At 36.5% G+C, this 27,142-nt stretch overlaps 1 protein-coding gene across 1 annotated transcript in view; it reads left to right on the top strand.

The window, feature by feature from the left end:
* KCNH8 (potassium voltage-gated channel subfamily H member 8) overlaps positions 1 to 27,142 on the top strand; it is a 367,485-nt gene that overhangs the window by 248,228 nt on the left and 92,115 nt on the right. The window contains exons 6-7 of the mRNA XM_041734461.1: positions 13,458 to 13,615; positions 18,808 to 19,015. Coding sequence (XP_041590395.1) covers positions 13,458 to 13,615; positions 18,808 to 19,015 — 366 coding nt within the window. The remainder of the gene's footprint in view (positions 1 to 13,457; positions 13,616 to 18,807; positions 19,016 to 27,142) is intronic.

The following is a 27,142-nucleotide window of genomic DNA, read 5'->3' as shown; positions in this document are numbered from 1 at the left end:
TTTAGAAAAGGAGTTAAGATGGTGGAGGGACCCTAAGCTTGCACTATCCCTGGAGCATAGCTAGATAATTATCAAATCTTTCAGACCACCCAAGAAATCAATATGGGAGAAAAAAAAAACTTGCAAGTCTATTAGTAGAAAAGCAGCCACGTTCTGGAAGGCAGAAGGTGCAAAGAGTTGATTTGGGGGAGATAAGAACTGCAGGTGCTGTGGAGGGGAAGAAGTTTTGCTTACAAAGACTACCACAATGTATTATAAGTGGGGAGCACAAAATCTGAGGTTTTGGAAATCTATCACTATCCCAGTCGAGCCTGCTTTAAAGGTGATCTGGGGGAGAAGCAGGGCAGAGACAAGAGAGTGGACAAAGTGGTCTGAGGATCCCCTGGGTTGTAAGAAGAATGAATGGTGCCAACATTCTGCACTGTTCTCAGGCATATGAGCAGGAATGCTGACTGAAGGCAGTGAGCCTGGGTGCTGGCTTTTTGGCTTCACCTTGCCCTAAACTCTGAACCACTGTGCAGTCAGGAACCCCCTTTTCCTGGGACGGGCCAATAAATGGCAAAGACATGGCAAGACCTTTCCCCAGAGGATTAGCATGGGTCTGCACCTCGAAAATCCCTAAAAATTAGAGTTTTGAAACCCATCTGTGCACATAGGAGTGTGGTGCTACCTGGCAGACACAGACAGGGTGAAGGCAGGGATCTGATGGAAGCTGGGGACATAAGAGGGATGATCGTTTGCTCCTCTGTGAGGGTTTTCTGAAGATTGGTGAGCACAAACTCTCAGTTCTGGGGATGGCAGAGTGGGGCCTCACTATTTTGCCTTCTCCCCATCAGCAAGGACCAACCTCAGTGAGCTAAACAGCACTACCAAGTGGAAACTGGAGCTGCTTACACTAAGCCCTATCCCCCTGCCCCCTGTAGGTGCAAGTCTGCCTGGGGATCAGCACAACAGGACTCTCCCCTAGATGATCAGCACAGACTCCTTGCTCACAAGAAATCCACTTATCATAGAGAACTGCAAAGCTTCAGCTCTAGGAGAAATAGGATCTGGATTTCTTTTTACTTTTATATCTTACTTTACTTTTTAATTCCTTTTTAATTTTTGCTTGCTTATTTATTTTTATTTATACATATTTATATTATTATTTTATATATTTTATCTATTTTTAATACACATATTTTTTATTTTGGTTCTAGCTTCTAACAAGCAGACCAAAACACACCTACGATCTAGGTGTGTTTCTTTTTTCTTCCCCTCTAGACAAAATGACAAGACAGAGGAATTCACCCCAAAAGAAAGAACATTTAGTAGAAGTAACAGCCAAGGATTTAATCAATATGGATACAAGTAAGATGTCTGAACTAGAATTTATGAAAACAATTATAAGTATATTAGCTGGGTTTGAGAAAAAGCATTAGAAGACAATAGAGAATCCCTTGCTGCAGAGATAACAAAACTAAAATCTAATCAGGCCAAGATTAAAAATACTATAATGGAGATACAAACCCAAATGGATGCCAAAACAATGAGGATGGACAAAGCAGAGGAATGAATTTGTGATGTAGAAGATGAAATTATGGAAATTAATGAAGCTGAAAAGAAGAGAGATTGAAATGTAATAAATTATGATGGTAGACTTAGGGAACTCAACAACTTATTAAAATGTAGTAACATTCATATCATAGCAATCCCAGAAGATGAAGGGAGAGAAAAAGAGGCAGATTTATTTGAACAAATTATACCTGAAAATTTCCCTACTCTGGAGAAGGACACAGACATAAAAATCCAAAGAGCATAGAGCACTCCCATTAAATTAAACAAGAGCCAACCACTGCGAAAGCAATGTTAAAATCACAAAATACATAGACAAACAAAGACTCCTGGAAGCAGCAAAGGAAAAGGGTCCTTAACCTACAATGGAAAACAGATCAGGTTTGCAGCAGATCTGTCCACAGAAACTTAGCAGGCCAGAAGAGAATGGCAGGATACATTCAGTGTGCTGAATGGGAAAAATATGCAAACAAGAATATTCTATCCAGCAAGGCTGTCATTCAGAATAGAAGGAGAGATAAGAGTTTCCCAGATAAAAAAAATGAAGAAGTACATTACCTCTATGCCAGTCCTGCAGGAAATATTAAGGAGGACTCTGAGTGGTGGAACAAAAGACCAAAAGCAACAAAGACTAGACAGGAACAGAAAACTCCACCAGAAACACCAATTTGTAGGTAACACAATGGCACTAAATTCATGTCTTTCAATAATCACTCTGAATGTAAGTATACTAAATGCTCCAATCAAAAGACATAGGGTATCAGAATGGACTAAAAACTAAGGCCCATCTATATGCTATGAGCCAAGGCTCATTTTAGACCAAAAGCACCCTGCAAATTCAAAGGGGATGGAGAACCATCTATCATGCTAATGAACATCAAAAGAAAGCTGGAAAAGCCACCCTTATATCAGACAAACCACATTTTTTTGTTTTATTTTTATGATTTTGTTATTTTTTTCTATTTGTTTTGATTTCTTTAAAAAATTTTTTTATTTAAATTCAATTTGCCAACATATAGTATAACACCCAGTGCTTGATTTTTTAAAGACTATTTATTAGAGACAGCATGCACATGCACGTGCACATGAGCGGGGGGAGGGAAGGAGGGAGAGGGAGAAGCAAAGTCCCTGCTGAGCAGGGAGCCCAGTGCAGGGCTTGATCCCAGGGTCCTGGCAGAAGCTTAACCCTCTGAACCACCCAGACATCCCCAAACCAGATTTTAAAACAAAGACTGTAACAAGAAATGAAGAGTATTATATTATAATTAAGGGATCTATACATCAAGAAGACCTAATAATCATAAATATTTATAGAGTATCCAAAAATATAAATCAATTAATAACAAACATTAAAAAACTCATTGATAGTAATACAACAATAGTGGGAGACTTTACCCCCCACTTATGGCAATGGGCAGATCATCTAAGCAGAAAATCAACAAGGATACACAGGTTTGAATGACACGCTGGACTAAAGGGACTTAACAGATACATTCAGAACATTTTATCCTAAAGCAGGAAAATGAATATACATTCTTTTCAAGTACACATGGAACAGTCTCCAGAATAGATCACATCCAGGGTCACAAATCAGCCTTCCACAAGTATAAAAAGTTGACATCATACCAAGCATATTTTCCAACCACAATGCTATGAGATTTGAAGTCCACCGCAAGAAAAAATTGGAAAAATCACTAATACATGAAGATTAAAGAACATCCCACTGAAGAATAAGTGGATCAACCAGGAAATTAAAGAAGGAATTAAAAAGTACATAGAGGCAAATGAAAATGAAAACATGGCAGTCCAAAACCTCAGGGATGCAACAATATACTGGGGAAGTATATTGCAAAACAGGCCTACCTCAAGAGGCAAGGAAAGTCTCAACTAGACAACCTAACCTTATATGTAAAGGAGCTAGAGAAGGAACAGTAAATAAAGCCTATAGCAGTAGAAGGGAAATAATAAAGATAAGAGCAAAAATAAATCATGTCCATACTACCCAAAGTAATCTACAGATTTCATGCAATACCTTTCAAAATTCCACCAGCATTTTTTCACAGAGTTAGAACAAACTATCCTAAAATTTGTATGGAATCACACACAAAGAAAATCCAAATAGACCAAGCAATCCTGGAAAAGAAAAGAAAAGCAGGAAGCATCATGAATCTGATATTGAGCTTTATTATAAAACCGTAGTCATCAAGATAGTATGGTACTGGCACAAAACCAGACACATAGATCAATGGAACAGAATAGAAAACTCAAGAATGGATACAGACAACTCAGAAAGTTAAAAACAGAACTACCCTATGATCCAGGCAAACTATGGAAAGAGCCCAAATGTCCATCAATTGATGAATGGGTAAAGAAGATGTAGTATATATACACAATAGAATATTATTCAGCCATCAAAAAGAATGAAATCTTGCCATTTGCAATGATGTGGATGGAGCTAGAGGGTATTATGATAAGTGAAATAAGTCAGAAAAGGACAAATACCATATGATTTCACTCATGTGGAATTAAAGAAACAAAACAGATGAACATATGTGACAGGGGTGAGATCGAGGGAAACAAACATAAGAGACTCTTAAAAATAGAGAACTAACTGTGGAGAGTTGATGGGGGGTGGTGGGGTGGGGCATGGGCTAGATGAGTGATGGATATTAAAGAGGACACTTGTTTCAATGGGCACCGGGTGTTGTATGTAAGTGATGAATCACTGAATTCTAATCCTGAAACCAGTATTGCACTGTGTATTGACTAACTAGAATGTAAATAAAAATTTGAAGAAAAAAATAAAAACATTTTTAAAAGATGCCAAATAACATTAAATATTAGCAACCCATAGTCAAAATACAACATAATTATCTTCTTATGACTCTAAAAAGTACCTAAATTTCAAAAAGTAATTCATAAATCTGACCAGAAGAATTCCCTTCCTAAGCTGAAGAATTATAATAAAAAATGTTTTGTGGTTGTATACAGGAGACTTTAAATTACAGGTCTCCCATTTTCTAGTTGGGTAACCATGGGCAAGTTAATTCTGAGCCTGTAACCTATCACTAAATGGACGTAATACCTAATTCATAGTGAACATATGAGGATCAAAATAGATAATACATATAAAGCACTTAAAACAAGCCCTATCAGGTAAGAAGACTTTTTAAAATGCTGTTATTATGCTCATTTTTTCAATAATTCTATTGTAATGTTAGCACTATATATCATGTGTATCAGATCTATAAAGTAACAATAAAAGTAATAGTATTAATTTCTTAGACAGATTTAGATAAGTCATTCACTGTCCCTCTCTCTCAGGTTGAAGCCTATAGAATGGTAGTAGTACTACGTATTACTCATATTACTAATACAGATAACAACAGTGGCAGCTAATACCTGCTCAGTGATTTATAACCCACAAAGTGTGACTAGAGATACTCACTGTTAGCTACTCTGCTCTATAGCCTTTTAGGAATACACACCTGTCAGGACGGGCAGTGGTAACAAGTCACTTCAAAATCTCAGTGGGATATAACACAAAGGTTTATGTCTCCCTCATGCTATGTGTCCATTGTGAGTCAGCTGTGAGCTCTGCCCACTGTAGTCACTCAGAAACCCAGGCTGACAGAGATTCCATCTTGCCACATGTTCCCATGATCATCAAGGCAGGGAGAAGAGTACAGTAGCTCTCAAAATTTTGCTCAGAGTGTTTCAGGCTCCTCCTGCTCTCATAGTTTTAGCCAAAGTGAGGCACACAACTTCCTCAAGTGGTAGGGAAATATAATCATAACAGGAAGTAGAGAGGCAGGAATATTTGGTAAACAGCAATAAAGACTGCCATAAATACTAAGGGTACTAGTTTCCTCAAATATGAAAATGATCAGAAAGTGCTAATTAAAATGTGAAATAATATGTAATCATAAAAGACCTTATTATTTAATCTAAAATGTTTCTCTCTTATGAAGATATATGTGTTGGATTTCACTTTGGGGCAAACATTAATCATATCAATACATTTTTATCTATATTCATTGTCATCAATTCTAATTTTTATTACTTGTATAATCAATATTTATTCCATATGAAATTAGTAGATTTAAGTGTTTGGTTTTTTTTTAAAAAATTTCATGACTGGGTACTTATAGACATGACAGTCCTTATACTTTCTATTATACTTAAACTTGGAAATTTTACCCCTTGGTAAGTATAATTATAGACAGAATGTATACACCAAAAGGATTTCTATATTTAAGTGGCATATGCATGGGTCATGATCTTTCAGTAGGTTTATGTTTAATCATTAAATTATTTTTATTAAAAATGATCTGGTAATTCCAAAGTTCAATATCTAATTTAGAGTTACATGTTACTGAAATGAAGTTGAATAATTTATAGGAAGGCAAAATTGGTAGTTTTTACACATACCAATATGCATGTTATGTGGAAAGCTTTTTACATGGTTAACTTATACAATAAAATTAAAGCAACATACAAGTCAATATAATAAAATAAATTAGTTTATAGATAAGAAGTGGGGGGTTTAATAGAGATACATTGGGAGTGTGTGCTTTTTTGATCTGCCACCATATTCAAAGATGGGATTTACTTTTGCACCAAAAGATAGAATGACATCAGATAATAAAATCAGAGTCTGTGGCATGCTTCTTTTGCACATTTTGTCCATCTTTAAATGCCAAGTGCCCTGCATGGGGCAAAGAGTACAACAGGTCACCAGTGGGGTTATTTTTATAGTACTTAAGGATGTGCCAAAGTTGAAAGGGAGAGCTATACTTTTGTTCTTTCAGTAAGGAAAAGGACCAGTCATTTGGGAGCAGTCTGTATGAAAAATGTGGGGAGATTTAAGTTGGCAAAAGTTTGCTTCAACTAATAGTAATATAAGAGGTTTTTTTTTTTTAAGATTTCCAAACAACTTACTAGGTTTGCATTACTAAAAATAGAACCAATTCTAGATGTATTATTAGGAACTTTATACTTCCGCCCAATTGGCAAAATTTTTAAGGTCTGATGACATAAGTATTGGTGAGACAGTAGAGTAACAAGGATTCTGAAAACACTGGTAAGAACATATGAATTTGCCATTGTCCACCACACTTCTGGGTACACCTGGGAATTAACTTTTGTCCTTCCTGATAGAGAAGAGTGACACCTTTGAAAATTTATGCCCTGCTTATAGGCAAATAGGGGCAGGGCAGGGAGCTTTTCTCATTTTTGCTTCTCTGCTATCTTCAGCTCAAAATAATTGGTATGCCACAATGACGTATTTTGGGATATTCTACCCTTTCAGTACCTTCCTTCCAAAAAGACAGTAGTCAAGTACGTGAACGAATTTCTTTTCCTTATTGTGTTAAAGACTTGAAATTCCTTTTCAAAGTAAAAATTGATAGGGTGCCTCACTATGTAAAATGAATAAAAGCTCAGCTTAAAAAGAGGAAGGGTGAAAAGGAGAAGGTGAAAAGCTCAAATCCTGTCTTCATGAGATTTTGTTGTGAAAACCATCAAGCTAGAGGAAAACACCAGGACTGGAAAAATCAGTAAGAGACCATTGAACAAAATGGAGATATTCAACCTGGGGCATGGAGAGAACTTGATGACTGATCTCTAATATTTATAGAAAGGGTTTTTGGGTGGAAGAGGTCAATGCATTTTGTGTTGCTACTTAAGACAAAACTAGAACCAAGGAAAGCAAGGAATAAGGAAGAAGGCAGTGGTTGGAAGAAAGTGATTTTTAGGTCCCTTCCCTTCTACATGGGTTCATGTAATGTTGAAGTTGAGGGTCAAAACCAATGTAGGAGTCCACCATGATAATGCAGGACACACTGGTACAAAACAGAAGTCAATATCAGTATCAAATGCCCCTTGATGCATCTGCTTGCATTCTTCTTCAGGCAATGCTTTTAAGTGCTATTTCTCAGAGTCTGCTGACTTTTTTCCCCATAGATCTCTCATTTAAAGTAAGGAAGAGGAACATATGCTGACAAGATGAACAAGGATCGAGTGGTATGAAAATTTCATCCACTAACGTGGACAATCAGTTACATTCTTAGGTTTGCTAGTCCCTCAAACTTCTTCATTAATTAGCTCTCAGTTGTTCACCTTCCCACACCGAGCTCAATTTGCTGTGACACCATCCTGTTTCAGAGTGCCTCACAAGCAACAAAGAAAGATGGTATCTTTCAAATGAGTCGGCAGCTGGTTTAGTTAAATATCCTTCCACCCACGCTGTACTACATTGATTAATTTTTAAAGAAATGGCTAAATGAAGATATTAATTATTTGTATGTGGTATATATGCTCACATGCACACCATTATATTTTAATTTACTTTTTAACAAGTAAGCCAATATGACTTTTAAATTATTTCCCATCTGGCTTACGTACTAATAAAGAAGAAAATCTATTAATTTGTGCCATATCAAATTCACCCTTTTTTTTTTCTTCTACTTTCTAATTATATGGTTCTCAAAGAAATCAAACTAGAAAAAATGGATTTAACCTTCTTGCTTTTTAGTCCACATATATAGCTGTTTAGTGTGGGAGTGAAAGGAAACATTTATTTTTGGAAGCCTTAACATTATAAAAACAGAACATGTACACGGTTATCTCTCTATTATCTAGCTTTATTTTAATCATGCTTATGTAAAACTGAAATACAACAAGACAAATTGATTATCCTGAAAATAATTAAGTGCCATCTGAATCATCAGAGAATTCAATTATATTTTACCTCATTTTGATAGTGTATATTATGACCATTTTTTTGGAAACTGTATAAGCCACGTAGAATACATATAATGATTCTCTATTGCCCTGGTTATTTACTCATTACACATGATACCAGCACCATGTGTTACAAGGGATTATATACATACAAACACATGAGACATTAAAGTCTTGAGGTGGTAAATTCTTATGAATTAATTTGTTACAGTTTTAGAATACTTTTCCTGGTTCAAACTGTGTGTGTGTGTGTGTGTGTGTGTGTGTATTAATGGACAATTGTACATGTTGATAATAAATGGAATTGAGAAAAATTACATATAGAAATTTGAATAATGAATATGCTTTCAACATATTGAGTATTTTTCAACATGTTGAGTATTTTTCAACATAAAGTCAAAAAACATTGTACTTTGCTTTCCAGATGTCTCAAAATAGAAACCACACTGTTCCCTTTCAGGTAGGTTGTGGATTTTCTGGAGGAGAGCACATTCTTACCGTAACATTTGAATGAGTCATTGATTTAATTGCCAAAGGTACAAAACCTTTGAGAGAAGTGAGACAAGCACGGGGAGGGGGAGCAGCTGCAGCCAATGTTTGCCAAGCTCCACTTTGCTGCCATGATTCTCTTATGAGGGACTACAGATCTGGAGTCTTTTATTCTTTTTCTTCCTCAGAATCTTATTTTATTCTATGCTTCCCTTGTGCTTAGAGAACTTGTGTCACCATCTCTGTCCTTCCGTTTAAGGAGATATTTACAAGCATCGAGTTCTCTTGAACTGTGTTTCTCTCGTGTTTCTTGAACACAGAGAGAAAATAGAGTATTCTCTGTTGTCCCTAGACAGAATCAAAGACAGTTCATTTCCTTACATTCAATTCTATGACTCCTTTGTCACTTCTGTGACATTCTTGTTCCTAGGTGGTGCTGATGCTGAGTTTGATCTAAGGGATATGTTCAGAAATGTGCTTCCCTGCACCAACCTATTGTTATTCTCTCTAAAATATTGGGAAGTGCAGTAAATCTTGAGGAGAATGGAAAGAAAATGGGATCAAGTGTAAATAGATGTCCTATCCTTTGTTGCTTACTCTCTTCATGGCTTTAAACAAGGCCCTTAAGGGACATCTGAGTGGTTCAATTGGTTAAGAATTTGCCTTCAGCTCAGGTCATGTTCCCAGGGTCCTGGAATTGAGCCCTGTCTTGGGCTCCCTGCTCAGTGGGGAGTCTGCTTCTCCCTGTCCCGGTGCTGCTCCCCTTGCTTGTGCTCTCATACTCTGTCAAATAAATAAATAAAATCTTTAAAAACAATACAAAACAAAGTCCTTAAGTCTCTTGAGTCATTGATAAAATAGTACACCTGAGAGAGTTGGTATTGTCACACAAATTAATGAATGTGAGAATATTTTTGTATATCACAATACAACCAGAATTATGTCTATTTTTATGCATATGACAAAAGTAAGTTTCTTAGAAATGAGCTTTCCAAAAATAATGCTAATCATCGAATAAACCTACAGTTTTGCACAACAATAGGACTACCATCCTGGAAATCTTAGAATATAATGTATGTTTAGTTTTTTTACCTGAAAAGAAACCTAAAGTATTCATGTATCTCAGAAGTAGATTTGTATCCATAGATTAAAAAAAGAATCTTTTATATTCTTTAACTATTATTACTATTTGTGTATAAAAGTCTTATAATTACTCTTTTTTAAAACCTAAAATTAGCATATCTCCTTTTTTCACCCAATTAACTCAAATGACTAACAAATTATTTTTTAAAAGCTTTCTAAACTGATATTCTGTAATGATTCATCCATGAAAATGTCTTTTCTATTCAGAAGTCTGCACCTCTTTTATCTTTTAGTCAAACACATAATTTACTACACAGCTTTAAAAATGCCACATCAATCAACCAAAGTCCAATCATTTTATTCATTCCTCTATTCATGAGTATGCCCCAGAAATGTGGATGGTGGCAGTGGGTTTTCTGTGAAATTTGTGGTAGAACAGGTATTCAGTTAGTAAATATGCAAGGAATTTGTTCCTCTAATTTTTTTTCCTTTCTTCAAGTCTTTATTTAAATTCTAGTTAGTTAACATATAGTGTAATAATTGGTTTCAAGAGTAGAATTTAGTGATTCTGTACCTCCAATCTTATAATGAACAAGGAGACTTATCTCGGTCTGTGTTATGGAAACAACAGATCACCCACCAAAGGGCTTGGTAAACAACTCTGGATTTCTCACTCATAAAATGAAAACCTAAATCCCTAATCTGAGCTTTCTTTTGGAAACCAGGAATTTGAAATCCCTGCTTTATTTCAGCAATTAGTGGCCTCATCTGTTGTACTGACTTGCTAATAAAGAAACACATGAGCCCAGAAAGTAAAAGAAAGAATGAGATGTTCACCTGCTACCATAACTATCTGATGGCATTCCATGGTCTGTCCATTCTTGGCAGCTAAGCTTCAATGATGCATTAGTACTTTGCCGTGATAGCACTTTTACTCTGCAGAAGTCACCTTGGGATTGTTTTCATCTTTTTTTTAAAGATTTTATTTATTTATTCATGAGAGAGAGAGAGGGAGGGAGAGAGAGAGAGAGAGAGAGAGAGAGAGAGAGAGGCAGAGACACAGGCAGAGGGAGAAGCAGGCTCCATGCAGGGAGCCCGACGTGGACTCAATCTCGGGTCTCCAGGATCATGCCCTGGGCTGAAGGCAGCGCTAAACCGCTGAGCCACTGGGGCTGCCCCTGTTTTCATCTTTTGTGAATCATTTAGCCACTGCTTCTTCCTTTCACATTCTCAATATTAGCAACAGAACTATTTCAATATTTTTATTTTTTTGCCAAAAATGTGACTGTTAATAATGCCATTTTTAAAAAGCTTGATCATTCACAATAGACTAGAAAAGCCATTGTTTCCTTTTTAAGTCACCTAGAACTTGCTTCCAGACTTGGGGCATGACTGGCCTCTGTGAAGTTACCAAAGCCAAAGCACCGAATTGGAAATTAGGAGACTTGGATTTGAGTCTTGCTCTTCCACTGACTAGCTGAGGAGTTTAATCCTATGCTTCAGTTTCATCGTTTGTGTGACTCTGGACAAATCATTTGAGTTTCTTTGTGCTTCAGTTTCCTCATCTGTAAAAGAGGATAATAAAAGTGCCTACTGTGTAGCATTGCTATAAGTAGTACATGGGATTATGATTATGATTATGAAGGACCCAGAACAGTACTGGGGTTATGCCAACAGCATGTGTGTCATCTGTAATAATGTAACAGTAATCTGTCTTGTCATAGTTCTTGTATTCTCTCTCCTCACAAGGTATAATGAGAACCAAATGATGGAATACATGTTGTAGTCATCTTTGTATTGAAAACTCATATGGCTGTTGGAAGAATTCATTTCCTTAGGATGGAAATTTCTTACTAGATGTCAGCCAGGGGCCACTCTCAGCAATTGGAGACTCCCTACCCTTCCTGCCACATGGCCTTTTCCACATTATCGCAGTTGCCTCCTTCCAGGCCAGAAAGAGCATTTCTCACTGGTTTCCAATCCCTTACCACCTGCTGAAGAAAACTTGCTTGTATAGGGCTTACCTGATCAAGTCGGCCACCCAGGCAAATCTTCCTTTAGTCAGATCCTACATGAGGATGGCATGATATCTTATCATGCTCACAGGATCCACCCTCACTTAAGGGGAGGAGATCATATTAGAGTAAGGGTCATCTTTGAATTCTGCCTACCACAAACGTGAACAGGAAGTGAAAAGTAAATTGACATGCCAAGTGCACATTCTTGTATGTTGCATCGCTGTCATCCTCATCGTGTTCATGATATCAAATTTTTATCATCATACACCCTATTCTTATTTTCAAAGGTTTAAATAAACTGTAAAGATTATTCCAATTCATTCGATAACCATGTGATTCAGCTTTGCATTTGCTTCATAACTCTCTCAATTCCTATTCGCTTTGGTGTATTTAACCTCCAACATTCTCTCCTTTGATCTTTGAGTCAATGACTCATGGCACTCCCCAACAACAAAGTTCATGAAGAAGTATGTTCTGTTGAATTCACTAACCCATAAAATACTCAATCATTATCCCCCTTACATATATATATTCAGCAATCCTGAACTTCCCTATGGCCTGATTGTGCTCAACTCTAAAACAAACTAGGGAAAAGGTAATCTTTTCCGATGCTTTAATGATATTGAACCCAGAGACTAATATAACAGACTCTGAGATGTTTATTCATAAACAGCAGGAGAGAGCCTAAGATGATCCTTGTGGCTCTGGCTGTCATCTGACCAGTGCTCATAAGGGCCTCACATATTGTAAAAAAGTTCAATAAATAATAAAATATAACATAAATTTAAAGTAAGTATGACTATAAAATAAAAATATAATAAAAGAATGATGTAGAGAAAAATTGGAAATGATTACATCATCCATGAAAATGGAATGGGGAAACTGGACCTAGAAATCCAAACAAGAATCCTCTGGCACTTTCTTAATATAAGTGCTTTTAGGGCAGAGATGAGTTTTATGCCTACACAGAAATTAGTAAAACATTGTTCATGAAACAAAGTAAAATTTTATTTAAAAAAGAATACAGACTAGAAATTACATCTGTGTTCAAATTACCTTTGCCACTTTTGATCATGGATGTGTTACTTTGCCTCACTGACCGTTTTGTCTGTTTAATGTGGAGGTAATACTGTCTACTTAAGAACATGTTCTGAGGAGTAAGTGAAATAACCTATGCTAAGTTTTTAGGACAATGCCCAGTACATAATGAGCATTTAGTAAGTGATGACTATTGTTGTTTTGTTATTTTTATTCATTTTAGTTATGTTAACACGTGGCCCAATGTCTGGAATGTATTAAGTGCTCAGAAAACATCACTTTCTTCACTCTTCTTCAGTACCTGTTTGTTGAATTGAACTGGATCTGTAAAGAAGAGTATTTCAGATATTATCAGTCTGGTTACCATTTGTCTAATTTTATTTAATTTTATACAATTTTCTTCCTCCCTCTTCCTCCCTGCCTGAATGCCTGTCTTCCTCCCTTCATCCTTCCTTCTTTCCTTGTCTTTCCTTCTTTACTTCTTCTCTCTGTACCTTCCTTCTCTTTCTCTTATCTTTTTTTCTCAAGCAGATATTATTTTAAATTTCCGAACAACCTATGTCAGCAAGTCTGGCCAGGTTATCTTTGAAGCGAGATCAATTTGCATCCACTATGTCACAACCTGGTTCATCATTGATTTAATTGCCGCTCTGCCTTTTGATCTCCTGTATGCTTTCAACGTCACAGTGGTGAGTACAGAGGGTCCTTCTACATGATCTTGAAGGTGATTTTTAACCCTGTGTTTGTTTTCCACATATTCAGGTTTTAAGCATTTGTGACAATTTGTATGTCCAGGACCTTGTGCCCTCCTGAATATAGATGCCAAAGTGACCAATGGTACGCAGACCATGGAGTTCCACTTAAGAGAGTTGCTTCCTTTTGAAATCTGCATTATCTGTATGAGTTATTTAAATACATAGACCAGGAAATAAGAAAAGCCTGAGTTTATCATCAATACTGACTCACAGAACAAATCCTTTGATAAGGAAACCATCTGCAGGAATACAGGCATTACTATGTATTACTTAGGCAGATATTTACATCAGGAATTTAGTGGAGAGTTTAAGATTTCTTCCAGTTTGATTACTTTTACTCTCTACCTCTTGAGTATTTCATTACTTACTGGCAAAACAAATAAAAGACTGATCAAGATACAGAAGAATATTGAAATTAAAAAAAAATAAAAAGAATTCAACCACTTCTTAGAAGTCCTTATAAAAATGTTGGGTGGGGCAAAAGCCTAAAAGACACTGACCGTGAACTTGAGAGCTCTCTTGGGTTTTTAACTTTTCTCTATGATTGTAACTTCCCTTCTTCCTTCGTGGAAAGCCTTTATCCTCATGCCTCCTCGCAGGAAATAAAGTATGTCTACTTGTGGTAATAGCTATTTTTACTATTGAACAATTGTTGTTCTTAAAAGCATTAAGTGCTCACTTATACATAGAAAGAGTTTTAGGGAGGCATAATAGCATTTTGGGGCCAGTAATGCAATTTGCTGCTACAGTAACCAATTTTAGCAGGCAAAAATTTACTAAACATTAGTTCATATTAAACATATTTCTTACTCAGTTGACAACCCCTTGAGATTCTCTATCAAGAATTTAAAAGCATAGTTTTCAATACTAAAGTGATCAGTGTTTCAAATATAGTCATTATTGACTTCAGAATGAAGATTGAACTGTAATCCTGCCTATTGAGTACAGATTTGTGCACTTGTTAATTACCTATATAATAGTATTTTTTTCTTTTTCTTTCTTTTTTTTTTTTTTTGAAGATGGAAAGTTGAGGGTGTCAACATCTTTAAGAGGTTTATAAGTTAACTGAAAGGAAACCTCTGGAGAAAAATTTAGTATATAATATCAATCAGTGCCACATTGAGTTGTTATCCAGGCTTTTTAAAGTGCTTTTTAAAATTGAATTTGACTAGATAAGTGTGCTAGAATGAAAGTGTAATGACTTAAAACAAGGCTTTGCAAGACTGCAACAAAAAAATTTCAAAAGAAGTACATAATTTACAAAATGCTAAGAAAACTTTTCCACATTCTCCTGGAGAATTCTTAAATAAATGGTGTTGAATAGACTGTGTTCTAAATTAACTTGCTGCTTTGCTACTACATACTAATAATACTTTTTTATGTTCCATTTCTCTTTGGGGACTGAGCAAATAGAATGATTTAAAATATATATTGCATCATTATATTATAAAATCTATAAAATTTTAAGATACATAATATGTTTATATATCCTCATTGCCTAAAATTAACACAAAGGATTTCTGACAAAATCTAATTCTCATATTTTGATGAATTTTAAATACTTGTACGCCTTTACTGCATTCTTGCTCCCTTTCTTCATTCTGCCTTGTGAAATCTGGCACTAATACTTTATAAAGAATACAAATTATAGATCAACATCTCTGTTAGAAAGAAAGGGAAAGGAAGGAATAAAGGAATCTCTCTTATCAGTGATGATTTTTCAGTGTCTCAATGGAGTGAGAATATGATCATTAACAGATTGGCACATAAAGTTGCAATGCCCCCAAATAAATGAGTTAAGATGAAATCGTCTATTTTAACAGAAAAGCTTGTTCAATGTATTATATTTACTTCCCAGGAAAACATAAGTTACGAAGAAAAGTTTATGCGTTATGCAATTTTTTAAAAAGATTTTATTTATTTATTTACGAGGGGCACAGAGAGAGAGGCAGAGATATGGGCAGAGGGAGAAGCAGGCTCCCCACAGGGAACCCGATGCAGGACTCCATCCCCAGATCCCAGGATCATGCCCTGAGCCGAAGGCAGATGCTCAACTGCTGAGCCACCCAGGCTTCCCACATTATGCAATTTCTATACTGCACAGGCTTACCAAAAAAGAAAAAAAAAAAGGAAATAAATCAATCAATAAATAAACACAGGTGTTGGGCTTTCCAGATCTAAAATACATTCAGTGTCAGTGCATCTCTGTAAATGACACTCAAAAATACATTACAACCATCAAAAATATATTGAATGCTCTAATTTTGATTCTGACTATAATTGCTGATAGTAAATGTTTTATATACACTCACATTTCTTTAATAAAACTTACTATGTGTAAGTCATTATGGAAAGGCACTCTGAATGACAAAGTTGTGAATGAAACAGAAAATATGATAAAGTGAAAAAGGCAAAAATATAAATCCTTATATTAGGTCTTAATACTTACCGTCTGAGTGTCTTCCTTGGGGAAGTTAAACATCAAAAATAGCAAAATGAGCATAAAAATGAGCATAAAAATCGCTACAGGGTTTCTCAGCAGCCTAAAAAGGCAACATTTTTATAAACTATCTTGCTAAGTGTCAAACACGCAGAAAGACCTTGGTACATGTTAATCAAATTCTCTCTCTCTCTCTCTCCCCTAGTGGATAGCCAGGGGGTGGTCATGTCCACTTAGTAATAGGGGAAACTCCCATTTGATGGGAGGTACTGATGAGTACATCACACTCTTGTGCCTATCTTTAAGGTGCCTCTAATTTTTATCACTGACAAATTCAGGATAGCATCCCAAAAGTAGAAAGATACTTTGTTTTTTCCAGATTATATATTTCCAACTAAATCAAATATGTCTCTTTCTTCTGTCATTCATTAAGGGACCAAACTCACATTTTATAGCAAGAAGCTATTGACTCAGATGGGAATAAGTATATTTTTTTTCAAAAGTGTCAGCAAAATCACTAAGGCTGTCTCATCCTGGACACCATGTCCTTTATCTTTTCAAAAGACTATTGTTCTCATGTAAGGGCAGCCCCCCATTCTTCCCTTGAACATCTTCTTTCTGGTCAAAGGAAATGGGGAGTTCCTTACATTAGTATTCTATGGTCATTGGTGTCTTAGTCTGCTCAGGCTGCTATAACAAAATATCATTGATTGGGTGGCTTGAACAATAGAAATTTTTCTCCATTCTGAAGTCTGGGAAGTCCAAGATCAAGGTTCCAGCCAGTTTTGTTTTTGATGAGGGCTCTCTTCCTGTCATATAGACTGCTGTCTTCTTGCTATGTTCTCACATGGCAAGGGGAGAGAGAGACATTGGGTTAAGGAGAGAGGAAGTCAGGGAGAAAGGGAGAGGGAGTCAGGGAGAAAGGGAGACATTGGGTTAAGGAGGAGAGAGGATACTCTCTGGGCTTTTCTTGTAAGTGCACTAACCCATCTTGAGGATCCTACCCTTATGGCACCATTTAAACCAAATTACTTCCCAAAGGCCCCATCATCAATTATCATCACATTGAGGGTTAGGATTTCAACACATGAGATTTAGAAAGACAAACTTCAGTCCACAGCAAATGACTTTTTCCCTTTGAGACTTCTGTTTGGGGTTTTATTTCAAGTACAAAACTGTCATCTATCTATCATATTCTTCTACCATAAAACAAACTCCACTGTCAGTAATTCCTCTAAGTTACAAAGTAGATATTCCGAAGTACTGGCATTTAATCATCTGGTTTACAATGAGCTGGAAAAATGACAGATGAGAACTTGGCTGTGAAGGAGATGAAAATAAAACTTGACATAGAAGAATGAGAAAAAGAAAAGCACAGCTAGCTGACCTTACTATTTTATATTTCAGTATAGAATAATTCACAAGATTACAAATGAAAACACTTTAATTGAATTTCTATTATTATATTAAATGTAGAGTGTTTTGTATCTCAATTTATTACCCATCCATTCATTCAACATATATTTATTGAGCACTTACTATATGTCAGGCACTGCTCTAGGTACGAGTTTCTTAGACATAAGGAGAGATGAATAGTGGAGGAAGGAATTGGAAGTCAACTAACTCCAGAGCTAATTATAAAGGCAAATTTCCAGAAGATGCTGGCTGTGTTTATGATTCTGTCTTTAGGAAATACCGTTTTTAGGGGTAGTCATACAAACCACTTTCTTCCCCTGTATTTATGGTTTTTTCCACACCCCTTCCCAAATTAGAAAAAGTTGAGTAATTTGTCAAACTCTATTTGCATATAAGCCTATACTTTATTTGCCTTTTCTATTTTAGATTGCTTATTGAGGCTCATTGAGGTGTGAAAGAGTATACATTAGTGCACCACATGTGTTGTTAATAAGGACATTGACCATTCTGGTTGACACCAATGGTGCACATTTTTCAGTTGGGCACTTGAAGTCAGGAAATAATCCCTTAGCAACAAGTATACTGTTTAGTGCATACAAAGTCAGGACGTAGGAGAGTTTTCAAAATTGTGTTCATTTTATTTTGGTTCTCTAAGCGTATTTGAGAGAGGGCTCAGGATGTATAAGTTTCAGGCACACGTTTTCCCTGTCTATCAGCAATGTTAGAAGGAAGAGAGCACAGCACATGAGACAGAACATGCTACTGGCATTTTTGAGTAGATCTTATACAAGTTTGATAAATCTAATCACTGTGTTTTCTAAAACTAAGTTATCTTTATTGCCACTTCACAGGGTTTTACTTCATCATGTATCAGTTATTGTTATAAAGCCGCTCTTACACTGAGGAAGGGATGTGGAATTGAAAGAAAATGTGTGTAATAGGTGGAGACACCTTATGTTCAGTCCTGAAACCATAATGTGTTTCAGTTGTTTATCGTAATATACAAAATTATATTCAACCAAATAGGTTGAGAAAAACACATAAATCTTAAGGAAACTAAGAATTAATTTAAAGAAATTTTATCTTTTGTTCTATCACTTCTTGATACGTTAAGAAATGAGATTGGTATGGTCATGAAAAATGACCATAGCATTGGGATCATGATTATACTTAATTTCAAGAACTTTTCAGGACATCTGTAAGTTAAAGTAACGTCATAACATGGAATGAGCCCATGGGTCAAGTTGTGCTGCCCTGTCTCCTCCCACAGGTGTCTCTCGTGCATCTCCTGAAGACAGTCCGGCTGCTGCGTCTTTTGCGTCTTCTGCAGAAGTTGGACCGTTATTCTCAGCATAGCACAATCGTCCTGACTCTGCTCATGTCCATGTTTGCACTTCTTGCACACTGGATGGCGTGTATCTGGTATGTCATTGGAAAAATGGAGAGGGAAGACAACAGCCTTCTGAAGTGGGAAGTTGGTAAGGGCTTACATTTGTCACATTTTCCATTTTTAAGTGAAAAGGAAGATTGTCTAGAATTTGGAGGAGGTGAAAGATGAGTCCATAAATATGTCCTCTGACTGTCAATTTGTCTAATAATTTTTAGAGGTGGAGTGGGCTGGGTCCATGATCAAGTGATTTCTCTTGAGAAAGTTTTCTGGAAAATCCTTATATATTTTTTAAAGAGTAATCGGTTTTCAATGAGTTAACTGTTTAAAATGACCAGCCAGGCTATAGAAGTGTTCAGATAAGTAATGTGTTATATTATCTGACATCTCCAATGCAGGGCTAGTACCATTGGATCAGTGGGCAACTGGCCTATGGCCAATCACTGCAGTGAGACAGAGAGAGAATGTATTATAATGACCCACTTGCCACATTTAGTATACTTCGGGAATTTGGGATGATAGAGGGGGCTGGATATCAACAAATATAATTTGTAGAATTTTGTGTCCCCATAATACATGGGAATTTAAGGGAGATTTTTCCAAGGGTTACATAATTCTGCATAAATGAATCTAAAATGTTCTGCACAGGAACACATTTTTAAACTTATGTTAACCACAAGAACTTTACAGAAAATGAAATTCTGAAGGCTATAACCCTCTATCCAAAAATATTTGCATTCTTCTCCCAGTCATTGCCTTTAGAGAATTGTCATAGTACACCGTGTAGAATTCTTTTTTTTTTTTTTTCTTAATCTGACATTTCATCAAAAGAATCTGTTTCTTGGTTGGCTAGAAATTCTTCACTTCTTTTCTCCAAAAATCAATCTTGAACTTTTGGAAGCTCAGACCCTTGCACAGGGATGAAGCCACAAGAGATTCCCGAGAGAGAAAGATGCTCTAACTTTTCATACCCGTACTTAATGGCAGAATGCATTTGGAACATCCCTGGGTTGCCTCTCATAATGCCACCCTTTCACCATAGGGCGTATATACAAAGCCTTCAAAGTATGTCTTTGGAGAAGGAGCTGGAGATCCTATGAAAACAGATTCCAGGGAGTGAATCACCTGTCTATGTTCTTAAAAATGCACCTACACATCTCGATATTGACCCTAAGTTGCACCAAAGCAATGAATGATAATTTTCATCTCAGAATAGTTTTCTCTTCCTTATCAAAGTACTTCTTCTGTGCCTTGCTGTGGATCTCAATTCTCAGAAATGAAGTCAAGGGAGCAATACAACTGCAGAGTGAAAGCAGGAATATCCTACATAAAGAGAATATGAGATGGGATTTGGGAATGGGAGCAGGGAGAGGAAAAGACAGCAGGAGGAGGACAGAGAAGAGTTGATTAAAAGGAGGACCAAAGTCTGGATTGTACTTGGATTAAAACATTTGCTGTCCTTTAGTATTGTTTCCCTTTCTATTTTCTTGTCCTGAAGGGTCCCTCATCACATACTCTGGTGTAGTCCTAATGGTATTCAGTGAATCACAGCATTAGATCTCTGCCCTATGTTTTGAATCCATATTTAAATTCTGACTTGTGGTCAGCCACCTGATTCCTTTCTGGGCCTGACCTAATTTCCTTCAGGCCCCAGACCTATACACTCATATTAATTTGTAAGCCTTGTCTAGTCTGAGAGTCTCCAGATGGGGAAATTCAGCTTATTCACGCTCTCAAATTTAGTTAGATGAGGAAAGCTTTTGTTTCATTTCCAACACACCAGTTCTGCTGCAGATGTACAAGCTAGCTGTTGTTTTTCTTCCCACAAACACACAGAGGTATTGATTTTCTAAGAAAAAAGAAGCCAGCCATCTGAACTGCTTCAGAATTGCCCCCTACGACTCCTACTCTTAAACCTGATGTTATGGTTCAATGTAATGAATGGAAGCTTGTGAAGTGGAAGTCAACCCACAAAGAAAGCACTGGCATAGTACAATGATGGGAAGAAAACATTGGGTTGGGGCAACAGTACTCTCCTATCATCATGGCCCCACCACTAACCAATTGTGAGATTTGCAGTAATTTGGTTCACGTCTATAAGCCTCAGTTTCCTCAGCTAGAATATGAGAAAACTCACCAAATAACTCAAAAGTCTATTTTGGTTTCCATGATTTATGACTTTAATGGAAGAACAAACCCAGTATGGTGTGATTTTTTTTAATCATAGTTCAGTGTCCACATAAACCATCAGTAGTAAACACCAATGTCAACAAGTTTGAGGAAAGAGGATGTGTCAGGAAGTATATCTTGTGATCACAGCACGTTAAAGAATTGCTATGTTTTACTCAGTTATGATAAGAACAACTAAACCTTTATCTTTAGAGAATTAGATTTCCTGTCCAAACACCTCTCAGAATATGACCAGGAAGGTAGTATGCTAATTATGTCTGTCAATACTGGATTTATAGACTTGGCTATAAGGACTTTCCCTTCTCTTAAAATTACTTGCCTTATTGTTCATTTAAAAGATTTTCCAGCTGAGATTTGGACATAAATTAAATAATTATGACCTTTCCTATTTTTTTAAAAAAAAGCAGCTGAGAATCTAGGATAATTTAGTTTTTCCTGTGGAATTTGTATATTAATATTATATTTTATTCTTTCTTGGTCCAACTACCATGATTCAAAAAATTCTTCGAAAAAATAAAGTTTGATTAGAGAACATGTTCTTTATGTTGTGACTAAAGGTAGATGTATAGAACAGATTCATATCTCCAAGGGATAAAATGGAATTTTCTTTCTAATCATCGTTAATTGTCTTAAAATGATTTTTCCCCTTTTTGTCCTTGGCAGGTCTATTACTTATAGCTAGAGAGAGCTCCCATACTTTTCATCAGATCAAATCAAAGCTAATCTTTTAAAAAAACTGTAATATAACTTCTCTATAAGATATCTATTTTTGGAAGGAAGAATTAATATTCATGGATTAATTATACCAAAGGCTGGTTATGAACTAATTTGCCTAGTGTTATTTTTACTTCATATTCTTATACACTTTCATACTGTATTTTAAGAAATTTAAGGTTTGGCTTATTGTTTCATGGAATTTTAGGTTTGGGAGGAGCTTAGTCGAACTTTTTAAATTTTATGGTGAGAAATCCAGCTCTAGGCTATATAAGCTCTGTGATGGTAGGGGTTATTGTCCGTTGTATCACTGCTGTATCTCCACTACAGTGTATATTTCTTTGCACATGGCAAATGTGTGAAAAAAAATGTTGAATGAGTGTCAGTCTTCAAGGCCATTCAATTACTAAGTGACAGTCATGGGACAAGAACCTAAATTCCCTAACTTCTTGTATAGAACTCCTTCTAATAATTTTGAATGTTATGAGATTAGAGGAAATGGTTATTCAGCAAATCTTTTCAGGCAGGAAGTTTGAGAGGGGAAGAATAAATAAAGAGATCACTTAAGAGTTGTTTACTCATTCAAAAAATATTTTTTTGAGTGTCCAGTGCAGGCTTCCTTCACCCTGTGTAAGGCACTGGAGATAGCAAAACAAATATTATACTTAATGTCATGGAACTTAAAGTGCAGTAGGAAGAAGAGACAAATAGCTCGATAGATATATCACAGTGTTATAGTTCTATGACTGGAACATGCATAGAGGGAAGGCAGCTAGATCTAACAAGAATATCATCAAAGGCTTTTTCAAGATGAGCTAGTTTTAAGGGATGAATAGATCTTGTCTCTGCAGATGCTAAAGAAAGGGCATCAGCGAGAGCAGGAACATGGCTACACGAAGCAGTCACTAAGAATCAGCATAGAGGGTGAATGGGGTGTTAAGGTGATGAGGCTAAAGAGGCAGGTAGTCAGGGACCAGATCTTTAAAGACCATTCATGCTAAGCTTTAGAGCTTGGACTTCATCCTGAGGCTACAGTGAAGCATAAAATTCTCTCAAGCAGTGATCCTTTGAATATAGAATACCAGAGAATAGGGGAGATGTTTTGCTCTGCTTCATTTTCAATATCTATAAACTGGTAATAATAATAGTGCCTACCATATTAGAGTTGCCAGTATTAAATTAGGAAATTTATTTGAAGCATTTAATACTGTGCCTGGCACCTAGTATATTTTCAATAGATAGTAGCCATTATAGCCATCATTACCACTTTATTATGATGGTTACTTATATTCAAGAAAGCACTGTGAACTGTGACTAGTGATACTTATGATTTTATATGAGAAGAGTATTAAGAACTGGCTTGAAACATACTGCCCTTAAAGTTTAGTTGTAATGCTGGATGACAAACTTTATGCTTTTGCCTATCTTCAAAATAAAAAAAACCCACACTGTCTATTTGAGTCAGTCTCTGAAAAATTAGTAAATTTCACATAGCCTCACAATTGCACACATACAGATTTCCTCTTCCAGGCTAATACACGTGACAGGCCCAACATCTATCCTGTAAGCTTGTTGAGATGTAGAAAACTTTTATGGAACTTAGTGCTTCAAGGGCAAGATTTAACATTGCATTAAAGAAGCATAACACAGGGCAGCTTTGGTGGCCCAGCGGTTTAGCGCTGACTTCGGCCCAGGGCGTGATCCTGGAGACCCGGGATCGAGACCTACGTCAGGTTCCCTGCATGGAGCCTGCTTCTCCCTCTGCCTGTGTCTCTGCCTCTCTGTGTGTGTGTCTCTCATGAATGAATGAATGAATGAATGAATGAATGAATGAATAAAATCTTAAAAAGAAAAAAAAAGCATAACACAACTGAGTCTAAGTATGCTTTTTATTTTAAAAACGTTTTTAAGATTTATTTATTTGAGAGAAAGAGAGAGAGAGGAAGGGAGGGGTTAGGGGAGAGATAAAGAGAATCTCAGGCAGACTCCCTGCTGAGAATGGAGCCATCCACAGGGCTCAACCTCAGGACCCTGAGATCATGACCTGAGCTGAAATCAAGTGCTGGATGTTTGAGCCACCCAGGTACCCCTAAGTGTTCTTTTTAAATTAATTTTTTTTTATTTTGGCTGCAAAGACATGTTTCAGAATGATCTCTTGGGGAGGGGGTATCTTTATTTGCTTTCTATAAGAAGTCTTCAATAAATACCCAGCTAGATCTGAATAAGAAGACATGCATGTTTCTGTACATCCCAATTAATATAGGGATATATTATTTTAATTATCACTTATGAAGTTCAATAATGACATTTAATTAGTCCTTAAAGAGTTCCTTAGGATCCCAAATAGAATATAATGGTTCTGATTTAAGTTAGAAATATTTGGATTGGAATCTTGCTTCAGGGATTCACTAGGCATGCGATTTTAGCCAAAATGACTTCAGTGTGTGACTTTTTATACAAGGCTCTTTAGTTTCCTTGTCTGTAAAGTGGGTATGGAAGTACCGACCTTCAGTGGTTTTGAGTATTATAGGTGCTCAAGTTGACATACCTAACACAGTCTGGTAAGTAGTATGTTCTTGCAGCCGATAGCTACCACCATTACAAACACCTCCTCCATTCTTACTACTGATTGGTGCTATTCTCCAACTGCAGTTATCTGCTCAAACTTCCATCAATGAGCTCTGTATGCTATTCAAGTCTAGTGAAGAGGTGATATTTCTCTTACAGTCATGATTCTTGTTTGCAAGCAGAAACAAAAAAGGAATCCATCAGCAGGACATGCAGACTCAGAATGAGAGAACAAGACTTAGGGAAAGAACATGATCCAAGGCAGCTCTCCAAGCATCCCAGTGCAGGAAGCACAGTTGCTGACAGTTTGCGAACGTGGCCTAGATGTGTTTCTGCTTCGTAAATGCTACGAGAGACCCCTAACCTTCTGTCTCTAATTTGCAGTCCCTGAAGGGAGAATCCAATTGGCCAAGCTTAGGTCACATGCTCAAATACTGACTGCTGGGGTGAGGAGGACCTCCCACCTTCACTTCCCTGGGGCCCTGTGTCTCTCAGTTTACTATACATGATGGAGAATACCCGCTTCACGTAAGGTTTTAGAGAGAGAGAAATGAATATCTTCTATAGTAACATCTTTACCCTTACATTTAAAAACAAACAGGACAACATACAAAAAGCATTTATTAAAATGCTTCTATGAATCATACCCTTCTCGGACATTGTCATGCCAAATGGAATTAGCTGAGAAAAGGACATGTGGTAGTTATCGATGCTTCTTGCTTACTACAACACAGTCTGGGCTCCTATGTAAACGTCACAATGGCATTCTACTGACCAAGCCATGCTTCCTCGGCTAGACTGCATTGTGGTCAGTAGCTCCGATTTGCAGCCAAAAATACTTCCTTACATTCTTTCTCAAAGCTATCTCTATTTCTAAAACTGTGACATGCTGAACTTTAAAGTAGATGATCTGCTACAAAGGATAGAGATGAGAGTACACTGTAATAGAGAGAAGCTTTTTTATCTTTTAATCCTTTGGCTGGAGTAAGCTTATCCATTGTGGATGCCTAAAAGTATATTTGTACCAATGACCAAAAAAAGAGGGAAAAAGCCCAAAAATCTGGAATGGGAAGAAAAGGATTAAGTGAGATATCATTTTCAAATTTTCATTGACAATTTTAATCCTAAATCTGATCCTCGTTGGATAAAACATCATAAAAGCTGATTGATTTAAAGGGCTCTCTAGTTATCAACTGCTTAGCATTTACAAGCCTCATGCAATGGGCAAAAAATGACCAGCCTTATGATATTATGAGCTGGTTATTTCAATAACTGCATCAATTTTACCTTAAAAAGATAGAACTGACTAGCATTCTACATTTTCAGGTTTTGTATCAAGAATTATGAAAAACTGTTTGAGATAGCCCTTATCTATAGATTCTCATTCTTGGGAGTATATGAAATGAACAAAGAGGAGAAAAAGCCTAAAATGAAGGTTTCCAGCCATTAAAATGTACCCCAGTGTGGGGTACCTGGGCTTTTTGAAAAACAAAAGATCTTAAACTTTAATGTGTACTGAAATCACCTGAGGATTGTATTAAAATACAGATTCTAGTTCAGTAAATCTGAAGTGCAGCCTGAGACCCAGTGTATTTCACAAGCTCCCGAGTGAAGTCCAGGCTGCTGGTTCCCCCACCACACTTTGAGTAGCAAGGTTTAAAAAAGTCTCAGGAATTTCTGTGACTTTAATACTCACGGTTTATAAACAGTCCTAAACCAACAACAACTCAGTCCTTCCTAACCTGTTCCACATCCCTGTCTCTTTTCAATCCTCATCACATCTGTGAATTTATTTGAATATAGTAATGGACCAGGGAGGTCCATTCTCTCAATGGAGGTCCTTCTCCATTGAGAAGGAATTAACCTCAGTGCTGAAGCAATATAACACAGTGGTTTAAATATCATCACCAGAAACAATTTATATTACTGGTAGTTCTGAGAAACTAAAATTAAATGCCATCAGTTTTAAAAGAGTTGCCAGTGCTCTATTCTATTTTGATAAAGGTTTCTAGAAAACAGAAATGTTTCCATGTTTTCTAGAAAACAGAAATGTTTCCATGTTTTCTTTTTTGTTTTTTTAATTTTTATTTATTTATGATAGTCACAGACAGAGAGAGAGAGAGGCAGAGACACAGGCGGAGGAAGAAGCAGGCTCCATGCACCGGGAGCCCGATGTGGGACTCGATCCCGGGTCTCCAGGATCGCACCCTGGGCCAAAGGCGGGCGCCAAACCGGTGCGCCACCCAGGGATCCCTGTTTCCATGTTTTCTAGAAAGATTTTACTCTTTGCCATAAAGAGCAAATGGTTTATTCTTAAAATTGAGTTTTCCGTTGTACATCTGAATATGATACACTTTACTTATAAAAAATTGAGGAAATAACATATATGAATTTCCAATGCTGAAGTTGAATTATCTCTGTCATCTGACCTTGTACGTTTAAAACTTATTTGGGCATTTAGAAAGCAAGCAACACAAAATTAGATTTTAATTGCATACTGTTCTCAATCTTTTGATAGGAAAGTTCTGTGTTTCGGGTAGCAGACTGGGAGTTAATATGATTTCACATTGCAAGAGTTGCCCAATAAGAGGATGTGCTTCACACTTAACAATTAGAAAATACTGAAGCTGAAATATATTCAGAATATTCTTGTACCAGGGTTTCCAAATATGTTTGAGCTTCAGACCATAAACTCCAAGCAATAAATGGTCCTATTGTCATATAAGTTTGAGAAATGAAGGCACTC

This window comes from Vulpes lagopus, chromosome 19, assembly GCF_018345385.1.
Source record: "Vulpes lagopus strain Blue_001 chromosome 19, ASM1834538v1, whole genome shotgun sequence".
Classification (NCBI taxonomy): Eukaryota; Metazoa; Chordata; class Mammalia; order Carnivora; family Canidae; genus Vulpes; species Vulpes lagopus.
Note: the sequence above shows the minus strand (reverse complement) of the source record. Positions and strands in the feature narration are given on the sequence as shown.